Source organism: Dermacentor variabilis, chromosome 2 (genome assembly GCF_050947875.1).
Source record: "Dermacentor variabilis isolate Ectoservices chromosome 2, ASM5094787v1, whole genome shotgun sequence".
NCBI classification, from domain to species: domain Eukaryota; kingdom Metazoa; phylum Arthropoda; class Arachnida; order Ixodida; family Ixodidae; genus Dermacentor; species Dermacentor variabilis.
Window position 1 is genome coordinate 40,115,028 of NC_134569.1, and position 20,023 is coordinate 40,135,050.

Here is a 20,023-nt window from a genome sequence, read left to right on the forward strand (position 1 = left end):
ATAGAACCGGAGCGCTCATGTCAGTTCAAGGTCAAGCTATGATATTTTACAATACAATCTTTATTGTTCCAGTGGAAAAACAGGTAAATGACGAACAGGGATCGGAAAAGCTTTCACATGCTGAATCCACCGGTTACTTCAAGGGCGGCTCCTGTCACGAAGGAACTGTGCGGAGAGCAGAGGAATAGGATTGCCTCTGCCACTTCCTCCGGTTCACCCGCTCGCTGCATAGGTGTGAGCGCGATACACGTCTTCTGATCCTTCTCCGGCAGCGAATCGGCCATCGGCGTCTTTATCAACGACGGCAGTACTACGTTGCAGCGGATGCCGTGCGGTGCCATCTCTCGAGCAACCGCCTTGGTCAAAGCCACGACGCCCCCCTTGGAAGCACTGTACGCCGCCATATCACGACATCCAATCTTGCCCGCGATGCTCGCGATGTTCACGATTACTCCCTCGGTGACGCCGCTGGCGATCATGGCCCGTGCAGCGGCTCTTGTCACGAGGAACGTGCCCTGTGGGAAACAGCATTGGTGTGCAATCGGCGTTCTATATTTATGCAAGCTTTATTCATCCGATTTGTGCGGTGGATGCACGCAAGTCGTACACACAGCTACACACAAGTGTGCACACGCTAGCATAAACGCACATACATACATGCACATCACGAAACTGGTGGTGTAGTTTCGCAATTTCTGCAACGGTGGATTTGATTTTGTTATTAGCCAGCTTCGAATCTTCTATTGAAGTATGTGCTCTAAAATGAGTACTTAAATAACGTAACAGGTGAAACAGCGTTTGATATGTGAGCCAAATATTTCCATTTTTCGTGCATACAACGATCAGTTATTTTAGCAGGCGACGCTGAGAGGCCGGACGGCGCTGTCTTCCGCTGGAAGCATTTTTAGAACTTGCTCGAACTAAAAACAAAAGAAAAAGAACAGCTTGTGTGCTTTTGCGGTGCAAGCGTTGCGCAGCGCTGCAACTGGCCTCACTGTCCGCTAGGGCGGAATGCACGTTACGTATGTATGACAACTCAATTCAGTACCAGGCTATAAATTATATTTTTTAAACGAGACCATGACGAATCAAACTGACACTGAGAGTTTCATTTATGATAGCGTACCGTAACACCTGTACTATAATGCGGCTGCCTGTAACGACATCGGCCTTCGGCTTTCGGCTCGCAGCAGCGGTATTTCTTCGAAAGCGTAACTCATAAGTTACCGCGTGCCTTGGGCGGAATAGGTATGCTCAACACTTTTAGACATAAGCGCTTAGCAAGGTATGCAAAACTTCGGTAATTAACTCGTGAGTAAAAGAGATTGTAACCTTTTCAATGAGGAAGACGAATTGTCCAAAACTCGCAAGGGCATTACACTTTAGGTGACTGCACTAATTGCAGCTCCCTGTGAGCATCTGCCTTTCCGTCATGGTTTCTACAAAAATTAATGTATTTCGCTGTCGTTGGGATGCTGACCTTCAGGTTGACCTGAATAATCTTGATGAAGCTCTCCTCTGTCGTGTCCACAAAGGCAGCGCTCTTGAATATGCCAGCACAATTCACTACGATGCTGACAGGAAAAGACGCGGTGTCCTTGATGTAGGCGAACAATCTGTCCACCGAATTTGTGTCACTGACGTCCAGCAAGGCTCCTCTGTGGGTTCCGGTGCCTGTAAAAAAAGTAATAATTTAAAATGATACATGGCTGTATTGTAAAACATATGGTTATAACTGTTCATTAAATGTGATTCTTGAATATGTGTCTTCAATGTATCCCCGAAACGCTGCGCTAGAGTCTATTCGTCTTCTAGTGAATGACCTACCCCTGAGTTACTATTGTTCCGCTCCATTAGTAGCAAACGTACTTTACATAACAGGACCGGGGCTGTCGTGAAGAGTGCAGAAGTGGGAATAGTTAAGGAAAAAAAAAAGCACCCTAACTTTTCTTTTGTGTCCTCCTCAGAGACCCGTCACAACAGCATATCTCTTTCAAAAGCGCATCATGAGAGGATAGAGCAAGTACCATCTTTGTCACCGTAGCATCCGAGGTTGAAATGGCACACATTTGCGCCGTTATGATCTCGGAGGCCTGGTTTTTTTACAAAAAGCTTTTTCGTCTAAGATAAATTTCTGCTCATAGAACCGCCAAGTAAGGGAGAATGCAGTGAACCACCGTTTCCTACTCTTAACCCGTCGATGTAATCATCTTCCGGCCCCGACAGCAGTTATTATCTTGGGACACGATCTTTAAGTTTAAGACGACCATATATCCGCTATACATTTCGCGTTGCAATTGTTTTGAATATGGTGATAGTCCCCTGTGAATATGATGTATACCAACTACGCTGGAGTGGCCGAGAATAAAGTCAATCTCTACCACTCCAATTCTTCCTTGTAATATCTGCTATAATATCGGCTACGGGCATTTGGTATATCTAAATCGTGCGGTCGTCGCATGCTTTGACTTAGGCTCAATAATCGTGTTACGTAACTCTTTGCGTGGTGCCGCTGGACCGTGCTCCTCTCTCTTTATATATTCATTTACCCCTTGACCCCCGTGCAGGGTAGCCGACCAGAGCTACGTCTGCTAACATATCTGCTTTTCTATACATTATGTATGCCTCTCTAACACCTTCATTTGAAGTTTTTTAGTTATCTTCCATGTTCTAGCCCCGTGGTTTAGCAGCGGCAAAATGCGTTTGTAATCTACTTTATCTTCAGCCATGTTTAAACCTTTTAGCCATTCTAGCCGAAAATCACGCTTATCAAGCTTTCGATGTCCGCAAACTTGAACAAACGGCCGGCCAAGCTACTTTAAAGATCACTCCTCTTGGCGCATCCTTTCAACGTACCCTAAGCGGGAAGCTACCAGGAACACCGTAATGCTGTTTTCAAACAAAGCTTGCAAGTTATGATTTTAAAATGTATTGCTGTTTATGCGTTATTTATTTCTATTGTTGTAAAGGTTTGTGCCTAATAATTGATAAGGTAGACGGGAACACACCAGGTAGCTCCGCCGCCACAACCTTAGCAGCGTCTAGATTCAAATCGGCGACGATGACACTGGCTCCTTGGGCGGCCAGGGCGCGGCATGTGGCCTTGCCTATGCCACCTGCTCCTCCGGTCACCAGAGCTAGCCGATCGTGCAATGACATGCTCACTCTTCCACTTGGTGAAGTTGACGCGAGATCTGCAAAAGGGTTGATCGTCTCCTATTTATGTATTCTTTATATGGCTTATCAGGTAAAAGTTCATAACATATGGAGCAGAAGGCCTTATGCCTTTGAACACCGCAATCGGTGCAAAGCTACTTGTATATGTACAAGCTTGCTACGGCCAGGGACTTTTTCACGGCTTGTGTTATTCTGCTGACGCTTTGGGGCGATGCTTAACAGGATTTCCTTCGGGAGCAGGGGGGAGGGGGGAGGGGAGAAGAGAGAAATAGATGCAAAAAACAACGGTGAGAGTAGCATATATATGTAAATATATATGTATATAATATCACAAGAAGCCAACAAACAAAGACACCAAGGACAACACAGGGTATGTGACTTGTACTTACTAATGGAAATTAGAAAAATATAAATTAATGGAATTGAAAATGGATTATTGATGCTTTCAGGTATCACGTATGGGTTTATTGACCAGTTTCCTTCACTCTAAAAAGTTAACTCGTGACGCCTGCGGCAGAAAGGATGTTCCACATCCGTTGCCAAAGTTTGTGAGTGGTGGCACTGGCTTACACTCCTAGGTTTAGTTCTAGTAGTAACACATAAATACTCCAGAAAGTGGATGGGGAGATGGCGCCGCGGTAGTTTAATTGGTAGAGCATCGCACGGGTGGTGCGAATAGGTGGGATCGTTCCCCACTTGCGGCAAGTTGCTTTTTCATCCACTTTCAATTCGTATAATTTATAATGTCTGTAATTCCTCTGTGTTGTCCGTGGTGCCTTTGTTTATCGGCTTCTTATGATATGATATGATTAATAAGAATGGGGCCCCTTGGTTAACCTCCTTTCTATATATATATATATATATATATATATATATATATATATATATATATATGTGTGTGTATATAATGCGAAGGTTGTGGGTTCGGTTCCCACCTGCGGCAAGTTGTTTCTTCATCCACGTTAATTTCCATCAATTTATCGTTTATTTATTTCATTTATTAAGCACAAGTAATTTCCCCTATGTTGTCCCTGGTGTCAGTGTTTGTTGGCTTCTTATGAAATGACTAATAAAAATTGGGACCCTCGGTTCACCCCCTCTCCTCTCGTTTATATATACATATATATATATATATATATATATATATATATATATATATATATATATATATATATATATATATATATATATATATATATATATATATATGATACCTTCCGACGAAGGCCGGTCCCGTAGCTGAAACGTCAGTAAGGTAGCGATTTTTTTTCCTAAGTGCTTCTATTCTTTGAATTATGTATTCTAAAGCGAGCAAAAGACACGACACGAGAGCAGCAGGAAGCGCTGCCAGCGTTTTTCAACCAGAGCAGCACAGGCGATCTCAAGCTCGCTCCTCCCCGGTAGCTGGCGATGTACGATGCACGGGATTGGCTGGAGTGGACATGCTGAGCAGGAACCATGCGGCGTTGGCCCTGAGGGCACGATCGAAGGTGTTTGCACACAAAGGTGTACATGCCACGCCAATGAAACCTGAAGCGAAGCCAGGTGCACGTCCTGAAGACACCCGCATGTACACTCTATGAATCAGTGTGCAGGCAGAACGCATTTCACCACGAAGATGTCGAGGTATGACCAGCGACCACTTGCGAACGTCAGAGGCGTAATTCCGGCGATAGAGAAGCCCATCCCGAATTCCGAAGTGAGAAGCTTGATGGCGCAAAGCTCTAGAAGGTGGATTAAGAGTCAACGGGTTTGAAAAGAAGCGTATAAGAGCGTTAATCCAGGCATCCTTGCGTTGCTACGAAGCCTTGTCACAGCACGCGGGGAACGAAAGTACTTCGTCAATGGGAGACAGGCAGGCAGCGCTTTCGGTTGACACGGGCGAACGGGAGAGCGCGTCGGCATCGGTGTGGCGGCGGCCAGACCTGTAGACAACGCGCACGTTGAAATCTTGCAACCTCAAAAGCCCGGCCTGAGGGATTCTTCAACGTGGACAGCCAACAAAGCGCATGGTGGTCTGTAATTGCGTCGAAGGGGCGGCCGTAGAAATAGAGTCGAAATTTACGAAGTGCCCAGATTAGGGCAAAACATTCCTTCTCCGTAACGGAATAATTCATCTCAGCTTTGGTGAGGGTGCGGCTTGCGAAGCAACGATGTATTTGTCGAGTATATATTTACGCTGCGCGACCACAGCGCCGAGTCCAACACCACTGGCGTCGGTGTGTACCTCAGTCGGAGCTGCAGGGTCAAAGGGACGCAGTATCGGCGGCGAGATTAGTATACGACGCTACTCTTGGAAGGCATCGTCACAAGCGGGCGACCAGGCGTAATTGTGGGAAGAGCAGTGCTGGAAGCAAAATTACAAACGAAGTGGCGAAAGTGGGAACAGGGGTCAAGGATCCTGCGAAGTTCTTTTACGGAGGAATATTTGGGAAAATCAGCCACTGCACGGATCTTGGTGGCGTTAGGAAGAATACCCTCTTTTGATGCTACATGACCAAGGATGGTGAGCTGACTTGCGCCAAAGTGGTATTTCTTCAGGTTGAGTTGAAGGCCGGAGTCAGTTAGGCACTGTAACACTTCCTCTAGCCTAAAGCGATGGGCGGAAAAATCGGGTGAGAAAGTAACCACATCACCTAAGTAGCAGAGGCAAGTTTTCCACATGATATCACGCAAAAGGTTGTCCGTCATACGCTCAAATGTTGTGGTCTACGATGGTCAACAATAGGCCGGCCGGAGGTCAATGGAGGTCAACAACAGGCCGATGGTCTGAGTATTCAGACATATGGCCGGGGTTCCCATATGCAGCGGACGATGGGCACGGCCCAGCAAATAGAGCAAAGTCGAACCTTCGGCAGCAGGATCGTGCGCAGCGCCGGCAAAATCATGCGACGTGGCCAGGTAGACCACACGCAAAACAAGTTGGCCGGTTGTCGGGAGTGCGCCGTTGGCCACTGCTCTGTGGGTATGTCGGCAGAACGAAGCGAGGAGCTGGGTACAGTGGCACGGCTGATGGAAATGGCGCAACGGTCTGAGATGGTGGCTCTGTGAGAGCCTCGGCATAACTGAGGGATGTGTTCACTTTGTGTGTTGTGTGTTCAACGGAAGTCTGCTGCAGTGGAGTCTCGCGGACAGAAGGCAAAGTTGCTCCTGGCTGACCTGCCGAAGGTTGGCGGGCAAAGGCGAGGGTGGTTGTCCGGTAAAGGACAGCAACCAAAGCTGACAAGCACCCTCAGCATGGATGAACTTCTTCACCTGACAAAGCAGTGGGTCGATGTCAGGAGCGGTGGCCACGCTCAAGAGGGTTTTGTCGGACATAGGTGGGCGCCACTTGAGAAGCCACTGTCGGCGGAGCTCGTCAAAACTATGGCAAAACTCACTGACCTGAGAAACAGTGCCAGGGTTTTTCGACAGCGGCATATGAAATGCGTCGTCGGAAACGTCCTTTACGATGTGACGAACCTTGTCCGCCTCCGCCATCGTTGACAAGCCAGTAGAGGTCAATGAGGTCCTCTATGTAGCTGGTGAACGTTTCACCAGTTTGCTGGGATCCGCTTCGTGGGCCTTGTTTAGCGCGAAACTTGCGCATGCCAGGGCGGCCGAAAACTTCTGTGATACTGGTTTTGAAGCTGGTCCACGCCAAGAGAGTGGCTTCGTGGTTCTCAAATCACAGCTTGGCGGCAACCTGTTAAAAAAAGATCGCGTTGTTGAGCTTCCGGCGATCGGCCCATTTGTTGGTGGTGCTCGCTCTGTCATGCGATTCCAGCCAATCTTCAACGTCTGCCTCATCGGTGCCGCTGAAGATGTCAGGATCGCGCAGACCCTGGGCGCCGGGACATATGATGGCTGCCGAAACCGGTGACGATGTCTGATTGGCATCGTCAGCCATAACGAAGCTCCACCAATATCTAAAGCGAGAAAAGGACACGACGCGAATGCAGCAGGAAGCGTTGGCAGCGTTTTTTAACCAGAGCAGCCCAGGCAATCTTCGCTGCTCCCCGGAAACTAGTGATGTGGCTGCAGGTCCCAGCATTCCTCTTCACTATAAATGTAGGTTGAGGACGCTGGCTTATTTCCTACGTTTCGTTCGTGGTCGGGCCTTCGTCAGAGAATACATGAAACAATAAGGCGTTGTGCTTAAATACGTACAAGCGCATAGGGGGCGCATATGCGTTTATCCATCTGGCGCCCGTATGTGTCGTTTGTGTCTCACTTCCTCCACGTCTGCTTAGCGCTGTAACCTATGTTTTTAAGTCATGAACCAACTAGCTCAGCAACAAGTTTTGTTAAAAGATTCATTGTTGCTGTAAAGAGCTTGCACTCGTGACGAATCAACAGTGCATGTAAAAAATATGCACGACAAGATGGTTGTAACAGGTTCGTAAGGCAATACTATATACAACAGCAGGCTTTACAGAAAAAATGACGCATGTTTAAAAAAAGAAAAAAATATACACGACAAGATGGTTGTAACAAGTTCGTAAGGCAACACTATATACAAAAAGAAAAACTGAGTTTACAGAAAAGATGACACGTGGTAAAAAAACGATGAAAGAAGACAGATTTTTGATGTACGATGACTGCACGCGTCATGAATCATCAGTACACGCACATGTCAAATGTGGTAAAAATGCACCACGGCACGCGATGATGGTAACAGCCGGTTTGTACAGCAACAAATGTAACAAAGGCAGAGTTTACAAAAGATCTTAGCAAGAAAGGTGTGTACACAAGTTCTGAAAAAAATGTGACAACAATAATTCATGAACATCACTTATCCTAGGTTACATACAATGAAATGACACATCAGCTACCAGGAAATTGTTTAGGGCGAATGGCGCGCATATGTCGGGTGTGCGAGCAGCTGTTCTGGCGAGATCGCATAAACGATGCCATAAAAAAACAAGCTGTTTAGTCTGAAGGCAACGTGCATGCGATTCTCTATTTCGCGGACAAAAAGGTTGATGTATTCGGCTTCCCGTTAATCCCAGAAGCTACTGCAGCAAATTTATGGATTAGAAATGATTCGCGAACCTCCTTTTCGTGGTGCGATTTGAAGCCAGGTTCCAATATGGGGGGGAAGGGGTTAGCTTGTCAAAAGAGTGGCCCGGGATAGTGACATGTTTGAATAGCGGAAGATTAGGAAGACTCACGGCATGCGATCTATGATTGTTAAAACGCAATCTAAAGGCTGTTTCCGTTTGTCCAATGTACTGTAGCATGCACGTTGAGCCTTCTAGCATATAATAACATTGGTCGTGTCGCAGTGGAAGTCACCTTTTCTCTTAAAGCTAAAATCTGACGCGGTGCTCATAACGTTTAGCGAAGTCGCCATGTGACCACAAGCCTTGCACCGTGATTTGTTGCAAGGATGACAGCCTATGTGAATAGGTCTTGTGGTTTTAGGAAACGTTAGTATATCGCCTAAATTTTTTGACCGTCGGTAAACTGCGCCTGGCGGCTCCGGAAACACAACTCATAGGCGATTACTCTGCATGAGTAGAGAGAGAGAGAGAGACAGAGTAAAGGGGAAAGGCAGGGAGGTTAACCAGAGGGGAAGATCCGGTTTGCTGCCCTACGCTGGGGAGAGAGGGAAGGGGGAGGTAAAGTGATAACAAAGTAGAGATAAAGAAAGAAAAGAGCGTAGACATACAATCACAGTCAGTCACTGTCGCCGCATACTGCCACCGCACAGCGCAGTAGCACTTGCAGTACTAGAAACATCTGTTCAAGCTACAGCCGCTTGTCCAATTCTGTCGCCCTCAAAAACCGCAACAATGCCCTCGTCGCCCTCTGCTGCGATGGCCCTTTTGATGGCGGCATTTTAACATAAGTTCCTCTGTGAGAGGTCTTCGGTCAAAGTGCGCTGTCGCGAATGATCTTCTCTGTAAATTATAGCGAGGACAGTCACAAAGAAGGTGTTGAAGAGTCTCCTCGTTACCACAGTCATCACACGAGGCGTCGTCGGCCCATCCGATTCGGAAAGCAAAAGACTTGTTGAATGTATGTTCTGATGTTTTCTAAGCATGACATTAACGCTTGTAATCGGTGCAGAGTGTGTTAAAACTAAATTAGTATGCCTTCATTGCTCAACCCGCTTATCCAGTCTGAGAAGCGCATGCGGTTTACTGCATCGGCTCGCTTAATCCCATCATTCGCAATTAGGAGCGGATACTTCTGCACTATCAGGGCATCGCGGAGTCTGTCGCAGCTGGTAATAAAATCGGAGCTTTCGAAACACACTCTCTTGTAACGAAGTGCTTGACTATAGGGCATGCGGATTTTACAATGTTTAACATGGTTACTTTGAAAATGAAGGTACCGATGGGCGTCAGTGGGTTTCTTATAAAGTGTAGTAGTTAGTTTGTTACCGCAGAGGGACATTGTGACATCCAGAAAACAGACAGATAAGCGTGAGTATGAATGCGAAAACGGCATGGATGGATGAACCCTATTAATATCCCCAATAAAAGCCAGAAGTTCCGCCTCCCCGTGGTGCCAAATGAGAAATATGTCATCAGTATAGCGCTTAGTACGGCTTTAGTTCACGAGTTGAAAGAAATGCATTGTCTAGTTGTCCTATAAATATATTATCATAATTGTGGTCTATTGTGGTCCCCATTGAAGTGCCACTCACTCGCACAAAGTGTACAAAAGTGTACAAAGTGTATATTGCATCATATTCAAAATTGTTAAGATGCAAGATGAGTTTTAGCAAGGTAGCTAAAGTAAAGCTATCCACATATTTGTCAAAAAGTAAGTCACTGTAAGCGTTTATGACTGATCGGATGCCGTCCTCATGGGGAATGTTGTCATAAAGGGAGGCAACATCCAGTGTAACCAGCAACGAGCCGTAGGGGATGTCTAGGTTAATGATATCGGCTAAGTGGGAGGTGTTCTTTAAATAAGAAGAAAAAGTAGAAGGAATTCCCTTATTCAGACTATCGATATAACTTGAAAGTGGCTCGGTGACAGTTCCAACGCTTGACACAATAAGGCGACCGGGGTTATTTGTCTTGTGTATTTTCGATAGTACATAAAGCCTTCCTGGTACCGGACTGTTAGGGACTAAGGGGTTCATTGCTTTGTCGGCAAGTTTACTATCCTGTCAAATCCCTGATAGTGCTAGAGAAAATTCTTTGAAAATTGTTAATTTGATTTTCATCAAGCTGCTTGTAGAATGTGCCATCAGTTAATTGCATCTGAGTCTCCTTCACGTAGTCAGTCATGTTCATTATTATTATACCTACTCCTTTAACGGTGGGTTTATAACAATATCTGAGCGTTTCTGCAAACCTTCAGTTGCTTTTCGTTCATGAGGGAAATATTTTGCTTGAACAAAGTGCATCTACCATAGGCCTGCAGGATGTCGCATTGCACAGCAGAAATGTACAAGTCGAGAAATTTATCCCATTGAGCAGGCGGTGTCCAGTGTTGGCGGGAAGATACGCTATTGGACGCGGATCGCTCATGAAAAAACTCTCTTAGCCTCAAATTTCACGTGAAGTCATCTAAATCTTTAACTAGCTGAAATTTGTTGCAAAAGCCGGTGGCTGGGCAGAAATTCAAACCTCGAGAAAGCGCAGCCATTTTTCGGGTCAGATAAGACCACATTCGAAATGTTAAATGCGCTTGAATTGTTGGATAGAAAAGTACTCTTGCTGCAAGAGGGTTCAGCACCGACGCAAACGTCGCGCGGTAAGAGCTGTTCAAGGCTAACATTATCACGTAGTACCTTCCTGGATTTCTTCTCCTCGATTTCTGATCGCATTTCCTGTTCGTACTCAACGAGCATGGCACTTTCCAAATGGCTTATGCACAAGCTTTGCGCGAATGTCGTTCACTATTCAATAACACTTTATGATTAATAATTATCGATAACAATGCGCATAAGCTCGAATCCTGCCCGTTTCAATGTATCATTCCATTTTGCAAGATTACGGCTTGACATTTGAAGGGTAGCGCGTTTAAAGGCAACGAAAAGTCCCTTAGATACAGTCATGACAGTCAAGTATAAATTCAGTGTGTACGCATGAAGTTCATATCTGACACGCTTATGAATAATTTTTCTAATTATGAGGAAGGCACTCTTTTTGGCAGTACTCTCGGTTGAAGTATTTAATCAATTACCAGAATCGGCGATTTTGGCTTGGCTGCCGTTTCTTAGACAATACTGCTGAGACCGAGGAACACTGCCAGACCTTCTTTGTGTGTAGCGTAGCGGGCTTTGAGGTAGGGATGAGGCTGGCAGAGTGCACTTGCGGAGGCCGTTGTAGGATGGTGGGTTCAGGCGTAGGCACTTTAGGAGCATAAGCTTGGAATCCGGAGGACGATTGCCCTGCAGGACAGCTACATACGTGATCGAGCCAGGAGGTAGGCGCCCTTTCCGCTGCTTTCCGGACATACAGATGTTTAATGTGGCTCGCCATCAGCGCGATGCCCTCAAAACTCGGGTGAAGTCCGTCTGCAGCGAGGACGCGTGCCAATGGGAACCATTCCAAGCCATGGTCAAGGAAGAACACTTGTCTGGAGTGACAACAGAAGCTGCGTAGACGGCTGTTGAAATCTCACGCTTATAAGGTGGCGAATAAACGCTTCATCACTATACTGCCGTGATGGCGGTGGCACAGCGGGAAACGAGCAGACTAGCGTATATCTTGAGATCTAGAAGGTTCTTGTACTTTCGTAACGTTACACGTCCGTTATTGTGAACAAAATCATTCGATCCTACGTGAAGAATGAGATTCGTCACTGATGATGGCACAAAGTCTAGAAGTTCTCGTACGTCGCTTATCACTATGCCTCATTGCGTGATGAACGTCGGAGTACCCTCTCGGAGAGCGTCGAAGTGTTGAAACAGATACTGTTTGCGAGTCTCCTACTACTACCGCGAAACGGTCATCTCCAGGAACTTCCACTTGATCGTATTTGACGTCGTCCAATGAGGCACCGTATGTCATCATCATCATCAGCAGCAGCAGCAGCAGCAGCAGCAGCAGCAGCAGCAGCAGCCTATTCATGTCCACTGTAGGACGAAGGTCTCTCCCTGCGATCTCCAATTACCCCTGTCCTACGTCAACTGATCCCAAATAGCACCCGCAAATTTCCCAATTTCGTCACTCCATTTAGTCTTCTGCCGTCCTCTAGTGTGCTTCCCTTCTCTTGGTACCCATTCTGTTACAATGGTCCAACGGTTATTTAGTTTGCGCATTACATGACCTGCCCAGCGCCATTTTTCTCTCTTAATGTCTATTAGGATATCGTGTATGCCCGTTTGCTCTTTGATCCAAACTGCTCTCTTTCTCTCTCTTAAAGTTATGCCTAGCATTTTTCGTTCCATCGCTCTTTGCGCGGTCCTTAACTTGTTTTAAGCTTCTTTGTCAGCCGCCAAGTCTCTGCACCGCATGTCAGCACCGGTAAAATGCACTGATTGTATACTTTCATATTCAGTGATAACACTAAACTCCCATTCAGGAGCTCACGGTGTCTGCCGTACGCGATCCAACCCGTTTTTATTCTTGTGAATTTCCTTCTCATGATCAGGGTTCCCTGTGATTAATTCACCTAGGTAAACGTACTCCTTCATAGACTCCAGAGGCCGACTGGCGATGCTGAACTCTTGTTCCTTTGTCCGGCTATTTATACTTATCTTTGTCTTCTGTATATTAATCTTCAGTCCCACTCTTACACTCTCCCTGTTAAGGTGCTGAATCATTTGTTGTAACTCGTCTGCATTGTTGCTGAATAGAGCAATGTCATCGGCAAAACGAAGGTTGTTGATGTATTCACCGTCGATCTTTACTTCTAAGCCTTCCCAGTTTAATAGCTTGAATACTTCTTCTAAGCACGCAGTGGATAGCATTGGAGAGATTGTGTCTCCTTGTCTGACCCCTTTATTTATAGGCATCTTTCTACTTTTCTTGTGTAGAATTAAGGTGGCTGTGGAATCTCTGTAGATATTTTCTAGTGTATTTACGCAAGCGCTCTGTACTTCTTGATTACGCAATGCCTCTATGACTGCTGGTATCTCTTCTGAATCAAATGCTTTTTCGCAATCTATGAAAGCCATATAGAGAGGTTTATTGTACTCTGCGGATTTCTCGATAACCTGGTTAGTGACATGGATGTGATCCATTGTAGAGTAACCTTTCCTGAAGCCAGCCTGCTCCATTGGTTGACTAAATTCCAGTGTTGTCCTTATTCTATTGAAGATTATGTTGGTAAATATTTTATATAACACTGGGAGTAAGCTAATGGGCCTATAATTTTTTAGTTCTCAAACGTTACACTTTTTTGTGGATTAGTATAATGATTACATTCTTCCAGTTTTCTGGGACCCTTGCAGTCGATAGACACTTCGTATGGAGAGCAGCCAGTTTTCCTAGCATTATGTCTTCTTCATCTTTGATTAAATCGACTGTCATTCCTTCCTCTCCTGCCGCTTTTCCCTGTTTCATGCCTTGCAAGGCCTTTCTGACCTCATCTCTAGTTATAGGAGGAGTTTCTGTGTACTGTTCATTATTGTTTTGAATAGAGCGCTCCTGAGTCATCTGGGTACTGTAAAGGTCAGTATAGAATTCTTCTACTGCATTTACTATATCTTAGAGATTGCTGATGATATTACCCTGCTTATCTTTTAGTGCATACATCTTGGTTTGTCCTATGCCAAGTTTCCTTCTCAATGATTTCAGGCTGCTTCCATTTTTTACGGCTTCTTCAGTCTTTCTCACGTTATTGTTTCGAATATCACTTATTTTCGCCTTGTTGATCAGTTTTGACAGTTCAGCGAATTCTATCTTATCCCTTAAGTTGGACACTTTCGTTCTTTGTCGTTTCTTTATTAGGTCCTTTGTTACTTGGGAGAGCTTGCCTACTGGTTGCCTTGGTGCCTTGCCTCCCACTTCAATAGCTGCCTCTGAAGCCAGCCTCGTTACGGTTTCATTCATTACCTCTATGTCACCATCATCATTTCTCTGTTCTAAGACCGCATATTTGTTTGCAAGTACCAGCCTAAATTTGTCTTCTTTTACCCTTACTGCCTCTAAGTTGACCTGTTCTTTCTCGGCCAATTTTACTCTACTTGTTTTTTTACTTTACGGTGACGACGACGAACGCGGGAGCAGTGTCGTAGTCGCTCAAAATTGAATTTGCAGGTATTTTTCCCAATAACACAAAATTTGCTGCTCCCAATATATTTGAATGCCCTTTTCCAAGATATCCCAATGAATGTAATAGCTACTGATGCTTATTCGTGTGAACAGAAGGTAGGCGTGGCAATCTACTTACTTTCCCTCGACTGGTCTTTTTCACTTCGCCTCCCAGATTACACACTGATTTTTCAGGCCGAACTTAAGGCAATAGTTCTTGCTTTGCGAAAGTTATCTCTTTATGTTAGAAAAGTTGTTGTCACAGATTCTCGTTCTGGATGCAGCGCGCTTAACGTGTCTACAAGTTCGACAGCTTTGGACACGTTTTAATCATTAGCTCCGCTCCACTTAACTTTAGTGAATTTAGTATGGGTACCAGGCCACCGAGACATTCATCTTAATGAAATAGCCAAATCTCTAGCACCAGCTTCTTTAAAAGGTCCGGCCATATCTGCGCTGCCGGCAACTGCGCATATCACTACAGCCAGATATAGGCAGTTTTCTTTTACCGAAGACAAAAAAAGCCTGTTTACCGGCTAGCTCCTTACGATGGAGGAATGCGCAATAGCCCTAGTCCTCAAGATAGAAGGTCAGAAAACAATTACCATTAATTCAAAGACAGCGATTATTAATTATGCAAGCGGCGTAATATGCAAAAAGGCACTTAGACTCCTACAATACCCAAAAATGTTAGAAAGGTTCTGAAATTGGCCCCCGCACATTCAGATCTCCCCGGCAACGAATCTGCCGCCGTCCTCGCCCGAGGACTCACATAGCGGGTTAGAAGACTAAGCGGAGACGAAGATGAAGTGGGCAAAACCCAGCAGAATGGCTACTCAACTACAACGAGATCACCGAGAGTACAAACTCGGTAGACATAAATATCCACAAGGACATAAAGAATTGGGTAAAAAACAGGAATGGGTCAGCCTCGATGCACAGAATTTATCAAGAGTTCTACGATTCCCACTGTAACCATTGCGGTGTCGTTGCAGACCACTCCCACATAATTTCGCAATGCCCCAAGAAAAAGAATGCATTAAATATCAAGAACGAAAATGACTGGGAGACCACCATGGCTAGCTCAGACCTGAAAACCCAATTGAAGATCATCAACGCTCCGCTGGAGGCCGCCTCCGTTCACGGGACCGAGGTCACTTCCAGTGCATGAGCTAAGGGATGTAGCCAACCCCCGCTAACCTTTCCTAATCTTGGAAAAGTTGTCACCGCCTGGTTTCATCAAGTCGATTTTTTGGTTCAGGACCTTCAACGTTCATGAAGAGGTCGCGATACCCTGCATTATCTCCAAGCTCTCTGCTAAGGAGTTCACATGGATGTGCCACCACACAAAGATGGCCAATATCAGTACTTGGGCTGACGTGAAGGCAGCGTTCCGCCGCCGTTATAACATGGACTGTGATGTAACCTCTAAGCAGCGAATGTTTGGAGCTACACAGCGAGCTGGATAGTCATGTGCAGACTTCGCATACCGCATGTTGGACCTCCTGGAACAATGTAATTATCCAGTATTGCAACAGGAGAAGTGTCAGGCCATCATGGCTACGCTTTCAGCCAAGGCCAAGAAACACTTCTTTGAGAACTGGGGTATAAAGTTTGTAAACAAGAATAAGGTGCCTCAGAAAGGCTGGCCTTTCTGAGGCACCTGTTTACAAATTGTTTACAAACTGTTTACAAACTTTATACCACAGTGTGCTATTCCATCTGTCAGCCGCTTTCTTGATTTTTGACTTCTTTGAGAAGAATTTTAAGAACCTGGAATACACGGCAAACTCTTTTCTATGCTTCAACCAGATGATAAGTTCCGAGGTAAACGTTAAAGTTCTGGTTGCGGTTGAACCGCACACACCGCAGACCACGGAACACCTAGTTTTGATAAAGCATTCGCCTCTGAAGTCTATGCGGAATCGTCAGCGCAAGGCGAGCATGGAGTCGAGTGGTTCATCAGAGAATGAGATGCCACAGAGAAACCTGCGTGAAAAGGAACATGCGAACGTGAAGCCTCCTTCGAGGCATCCGACTTATTATTCAGCGCGGGTTTTTTACAAGATGCCAAGAGAATACCTCCAGAATTCGTAAACTGTGCTTGAACCGCTCTAGACGCGGACATTTTATCACACAGTGTCGCCTAGCAGTAAGTGCAGAATTTTTTCAGTAGTGAGAGGGACTTAAGTCCACCAGTCCACATGAGCAGGAAAACGATCAACTGGTGATGCCAATGCCCGCGAGCAGTCATCAGTGATTGAGCAGGTGCCTTGTGCTACAGAAGGCGGGTATTGTTTCTGTTCCTGTCATCATTAACGGACAAACGTTTAAGGGCATCTTGGTCTCAGGTGCTGTGAAAAGTTTGATTACTGCAGCACTGGTTGAGAGACTCAAGCTGACCATTTGACCTTCGTCCCTGCATTATGTAGGAGCAAGCGGTCATCACTTGGAAAGCTTAGGTCAATTCAAAACTGTTGAACCAGTCAACGGCCAAACATTACAGCATGAATTTGTCTTGGCTACGTGGTTACCTCATGACGGAGTGTACCTAGGCAACGACTTACTACGGGCCTCAAGAGCCATGATTGTCTGGGATTCGCAAAGCTTTGCCGTGTCTGTTCCTCATACGTTAGAAGAGGTCATTAGAGAGAATGCATTACCTGCTTTATCACGGAAGTTAGCTCCAGTGGACAGGAATCACATGTCCAGATACAAATTTTTTGTGATGGTCATCACAGGGACAAAGCTCTTGTGCGACCGCTATTCAATTATTGTGGAAGCCATGGTTGCACATGCATCAGAAAAAGTAGTCAAGGTTTTGCCGACGAATTGTTTATACCAAGCCGTCGTGTTTCCATCTCAGATGACAATTGGAGTCGTAGAAGAAGCAAGTGGAATAGAGTACATTTAACTCTCTAGGGAACATTCTCAACAGATGCTCCAAATTTTATGCCTGCTTTCTCCTGAGGACCTTGATTAACAACCAGCTTATGCAGTTGTTGACCCACAGCATCGAACAATCCAAATTAGCGACGTCTACTTTATCATTAGAACAACGTTATTCTCAAGTGAGCTACAAGTCGTGAAGGAGTTGTTGGCGAAACATGCTGTTTGCGCAGTCCTCAGGAATGACACCTGCAATCAATGAATTGTGAAAAATAATGACAAGATATTTAGCAAGTATATCAGCATATCGGCGAAGAAAAATGTTTGATATGTTGTACGGACCAGGTCATGATTTTGCCTTATGGTCTAGTAACATTGATACAACACCAGATAATGATATAATATTGGTTTCAGCATAACTGTAATGATTCTGGCTTACAGGTTGAGACAGGTTAGGAAAGACACTAAGAATGTAGCTATTAAACTCTTGTGCCATAATTTGTTTATCAATGACAGCTACGCCATCGTGCACAATGTGATCGACCGGTTTCTTGCTTTTTGAAAGAAATTGGCAAAATTTTTGTGGAGAGCTACGAGTGAAGCAAGGCAGCACGTGGTTACATGCATCAGTGCTGCTTCGTGATTGTATCCCAACTTTGGCCATGTACAGGCGATAAGAAGCAGTTACAAAGCCAACGGTGTTGTAAGTGTAGTATGATGTATATGCTATAGTAATTGCGCGATAAACTATGTAGCTGCGAGCAGAAAAAATTAAAGAGAAAGAATTTGAGTTCCTTGGTTGCCAAAGCGCGAATAGAGCGTGAATATGTGGATACAACCGAGCCCGTATTAACAAAAATGTTTTTGCGCTAAATACATTAGGAAGAACTGATGCGACAGCCGCTCGTGATGATGAACATATTATTAGTGAAAGCTGCCTATCAATCGAAAAGCGCACTTACAAAAAGAGACTGTAAATTTGGCTCTGAATTCGCGGAATTACCAGAAAAGATCATCACTGACTGTCATACCAATTCCACTTACTCTTTAGAGGCGTAGGCCACCACTGAAGCACGAAACCCTGGCCCCGTTCGTCGTAGCCGTACACGCAACACTGGCAGTCAGCGCACAAATGGTCGACGGAGCAGGTGCTCGCATTGAGGTAAATATTTGACAGAGAGAGATACTTGCGCAACTTGATTTTTATCAACAGACGCAGAGAGAATCAAAGCAATTATTTCAGCCCGCATTTAAAGCAGCTACAATAGCACGTCGCACAAATGACATGGCAAACGGCATTCTTCTATAGCTTATGTTAAACGCGGTATGAAAGTGTAGCAGAGCACCGATGGCACAAACACGTGGCTACATGCTACATGTGGCGAACTCAAAAAGAACGTCGGGTTATGTGACCTGTACGTCCCATCCGGGAAAAGCAGGCATAAAAGACTCCACGCGTCCGCCACACACATGTTCACATCCATATATGTCACAAACCCCTTGCCGATATACACGCTAAACAAAAGACTCGGAATGCTGCGACGTAAACTGAGACAAGCGGGTCCTGGCGTAAGATTTAAGGCTTGCACGAGAATTGTAAGAGCTGCAATGGAGTACGCGAGTGGCAGTGTTAGACCCGTACCGATCATTACGAATTGATCAGGCGGAGTGAGCAAAGCCTCTTGCTGTGCGATTTATTTTTTTCAAAATATCAGAACCAAGTCGGTTACCAGCAAGTTGCTCGTCAGGGCTGGCCTCTCCAAACTTGCTACACGTAAAAAAACAGAGAAGATTTTTTTTTCAATTATACAATGACATGTTAATATACGTCCCTGGGGCTTCGTGGCAGAGTCTCGCCTCGTATCGCTCACCCATGCGTTGTGAAACCTTAAATGCATTGGGTCGACTTTGTCAAACACTCATTCCTTGTCAGAACAATATTAAACTGGAATAAACTCAACGCAGAGATATTTGATGCTTGGAATTTTCTAACAATTATTGAAAAGAAGTTGAAGCTCCTACTTGTTTAATTTCGGAGTTCTGTTGCCCTGGATGTATGCTGTTTATATGCCGTTTATATTGTTGTATGTTGCAATTGCATTGTTTTACTTGCTGCTAGTTTGCTATTAATTCCATATACCGTGTGTTGTTTGTATATTCAATATATGCCCCATGCTGTTCGCTATTCGTACGCTATCTGTGGCTTTGATTCTTCTAGCCGCTTGTATTTCGTGCTTTAATGTTGTTTAATAATAATGTTGCTTTGCAGCGAGAGTTTTTGTTGCTTGTTTAATAACTGTACATCGAGGCGCAGGTAGGCTACATATGAGCCGGCTATTTCAATGCAGAGTTGAGAAATACGTACACACATGCCACTAACACAAACATACTGGCTCTACGAAAAAAATTGTAGACAAGCGAAAAACAAGCTATGTCAAGAAAAGTGATCCCCCTGCACCAGTGTTAAGCAAGAGTTAATGTGCACTGTACAATAAAAACGCTACTAGACGTGCAACAACGAATGTCATTTTTTCACGTGAGGCTAAGTAGCACTTGCAGCCGTAGCGAACGGTGCAGGTTACGCAACCGGCAAAATTTCCTGGCGGCCTCCCGTCTCGCAATATATATATATATATATATAGACCGGGCAGCAGCCCTGTCAGCAAAGTTTCTGCCAATGGTGCCACAATAACCCAAAGCCACTGACATATGGTGTCGTGGTGCTTTTCCAGAGAATGATGATTTACTTCCCTAATGTCAAATACTATCAGCTCGTATGTCCTGTGATGTAACGCCAGCTAGAGGTTGTG

General features: G+C 45.1%; 1 protein-coding gene across 1 annotated transcript; it reads right to left on the minus strand.

Annotated features, from left to right (window-relative positions):
• Positions 1-73: 73 nt before the first annotated feature.
• On the minus strand, positions 74-19,108 carry LOC142571680 (estradiol 17-beta-dehydrogenase 8-like). Its single transcript, XM_075680211.1, has 4 exons — positions 18,258-19,108; positions 3,009-3,194; positions 1,481-1,674; positions 74-515 (listed from the first exon to the last, which is right to left on the minus strand). The coding sequence occupies exons 2-4, from the start codon at positions 3,157-3,159 to the stop codon at positions 114-116; spliced, it is 747 nt and encodes a 248-aa protein (XP_075536326.1). The 5' UTR covers positions 3,160-3,194; positions 18,258-19,108; the 3' UTR covers positions 74-113.
• Positions 19,109-20,023: the final 915 nt, after the last annotated feature.

Excerpts from the sequence above, each read along its gene's own strand:
- LOC142571680 (XM_075680211.1), bottom strand. The coding sequence starts at position 3,159 with ATGTCATTGCACGATCGGCTAGCTCTGGTGACCGGAGGAGCAGGTGGC. Across the intron at positions 1,675-3,008 it reads TGTGGCGGCGGAGCTACCTG|GCACCGGAACCCACAGAGGA; the intron begins GTGTGTTCCCGT and ends CTTTTTTTACAG. Across the intron at positions 516-1,480 it reads TTATTCAGGTCAACCTGAAG|GGCACGTTCCTCGTGACAAG; the intron begins GTCAGCATCCCA and ends TGTTTCCCACAG.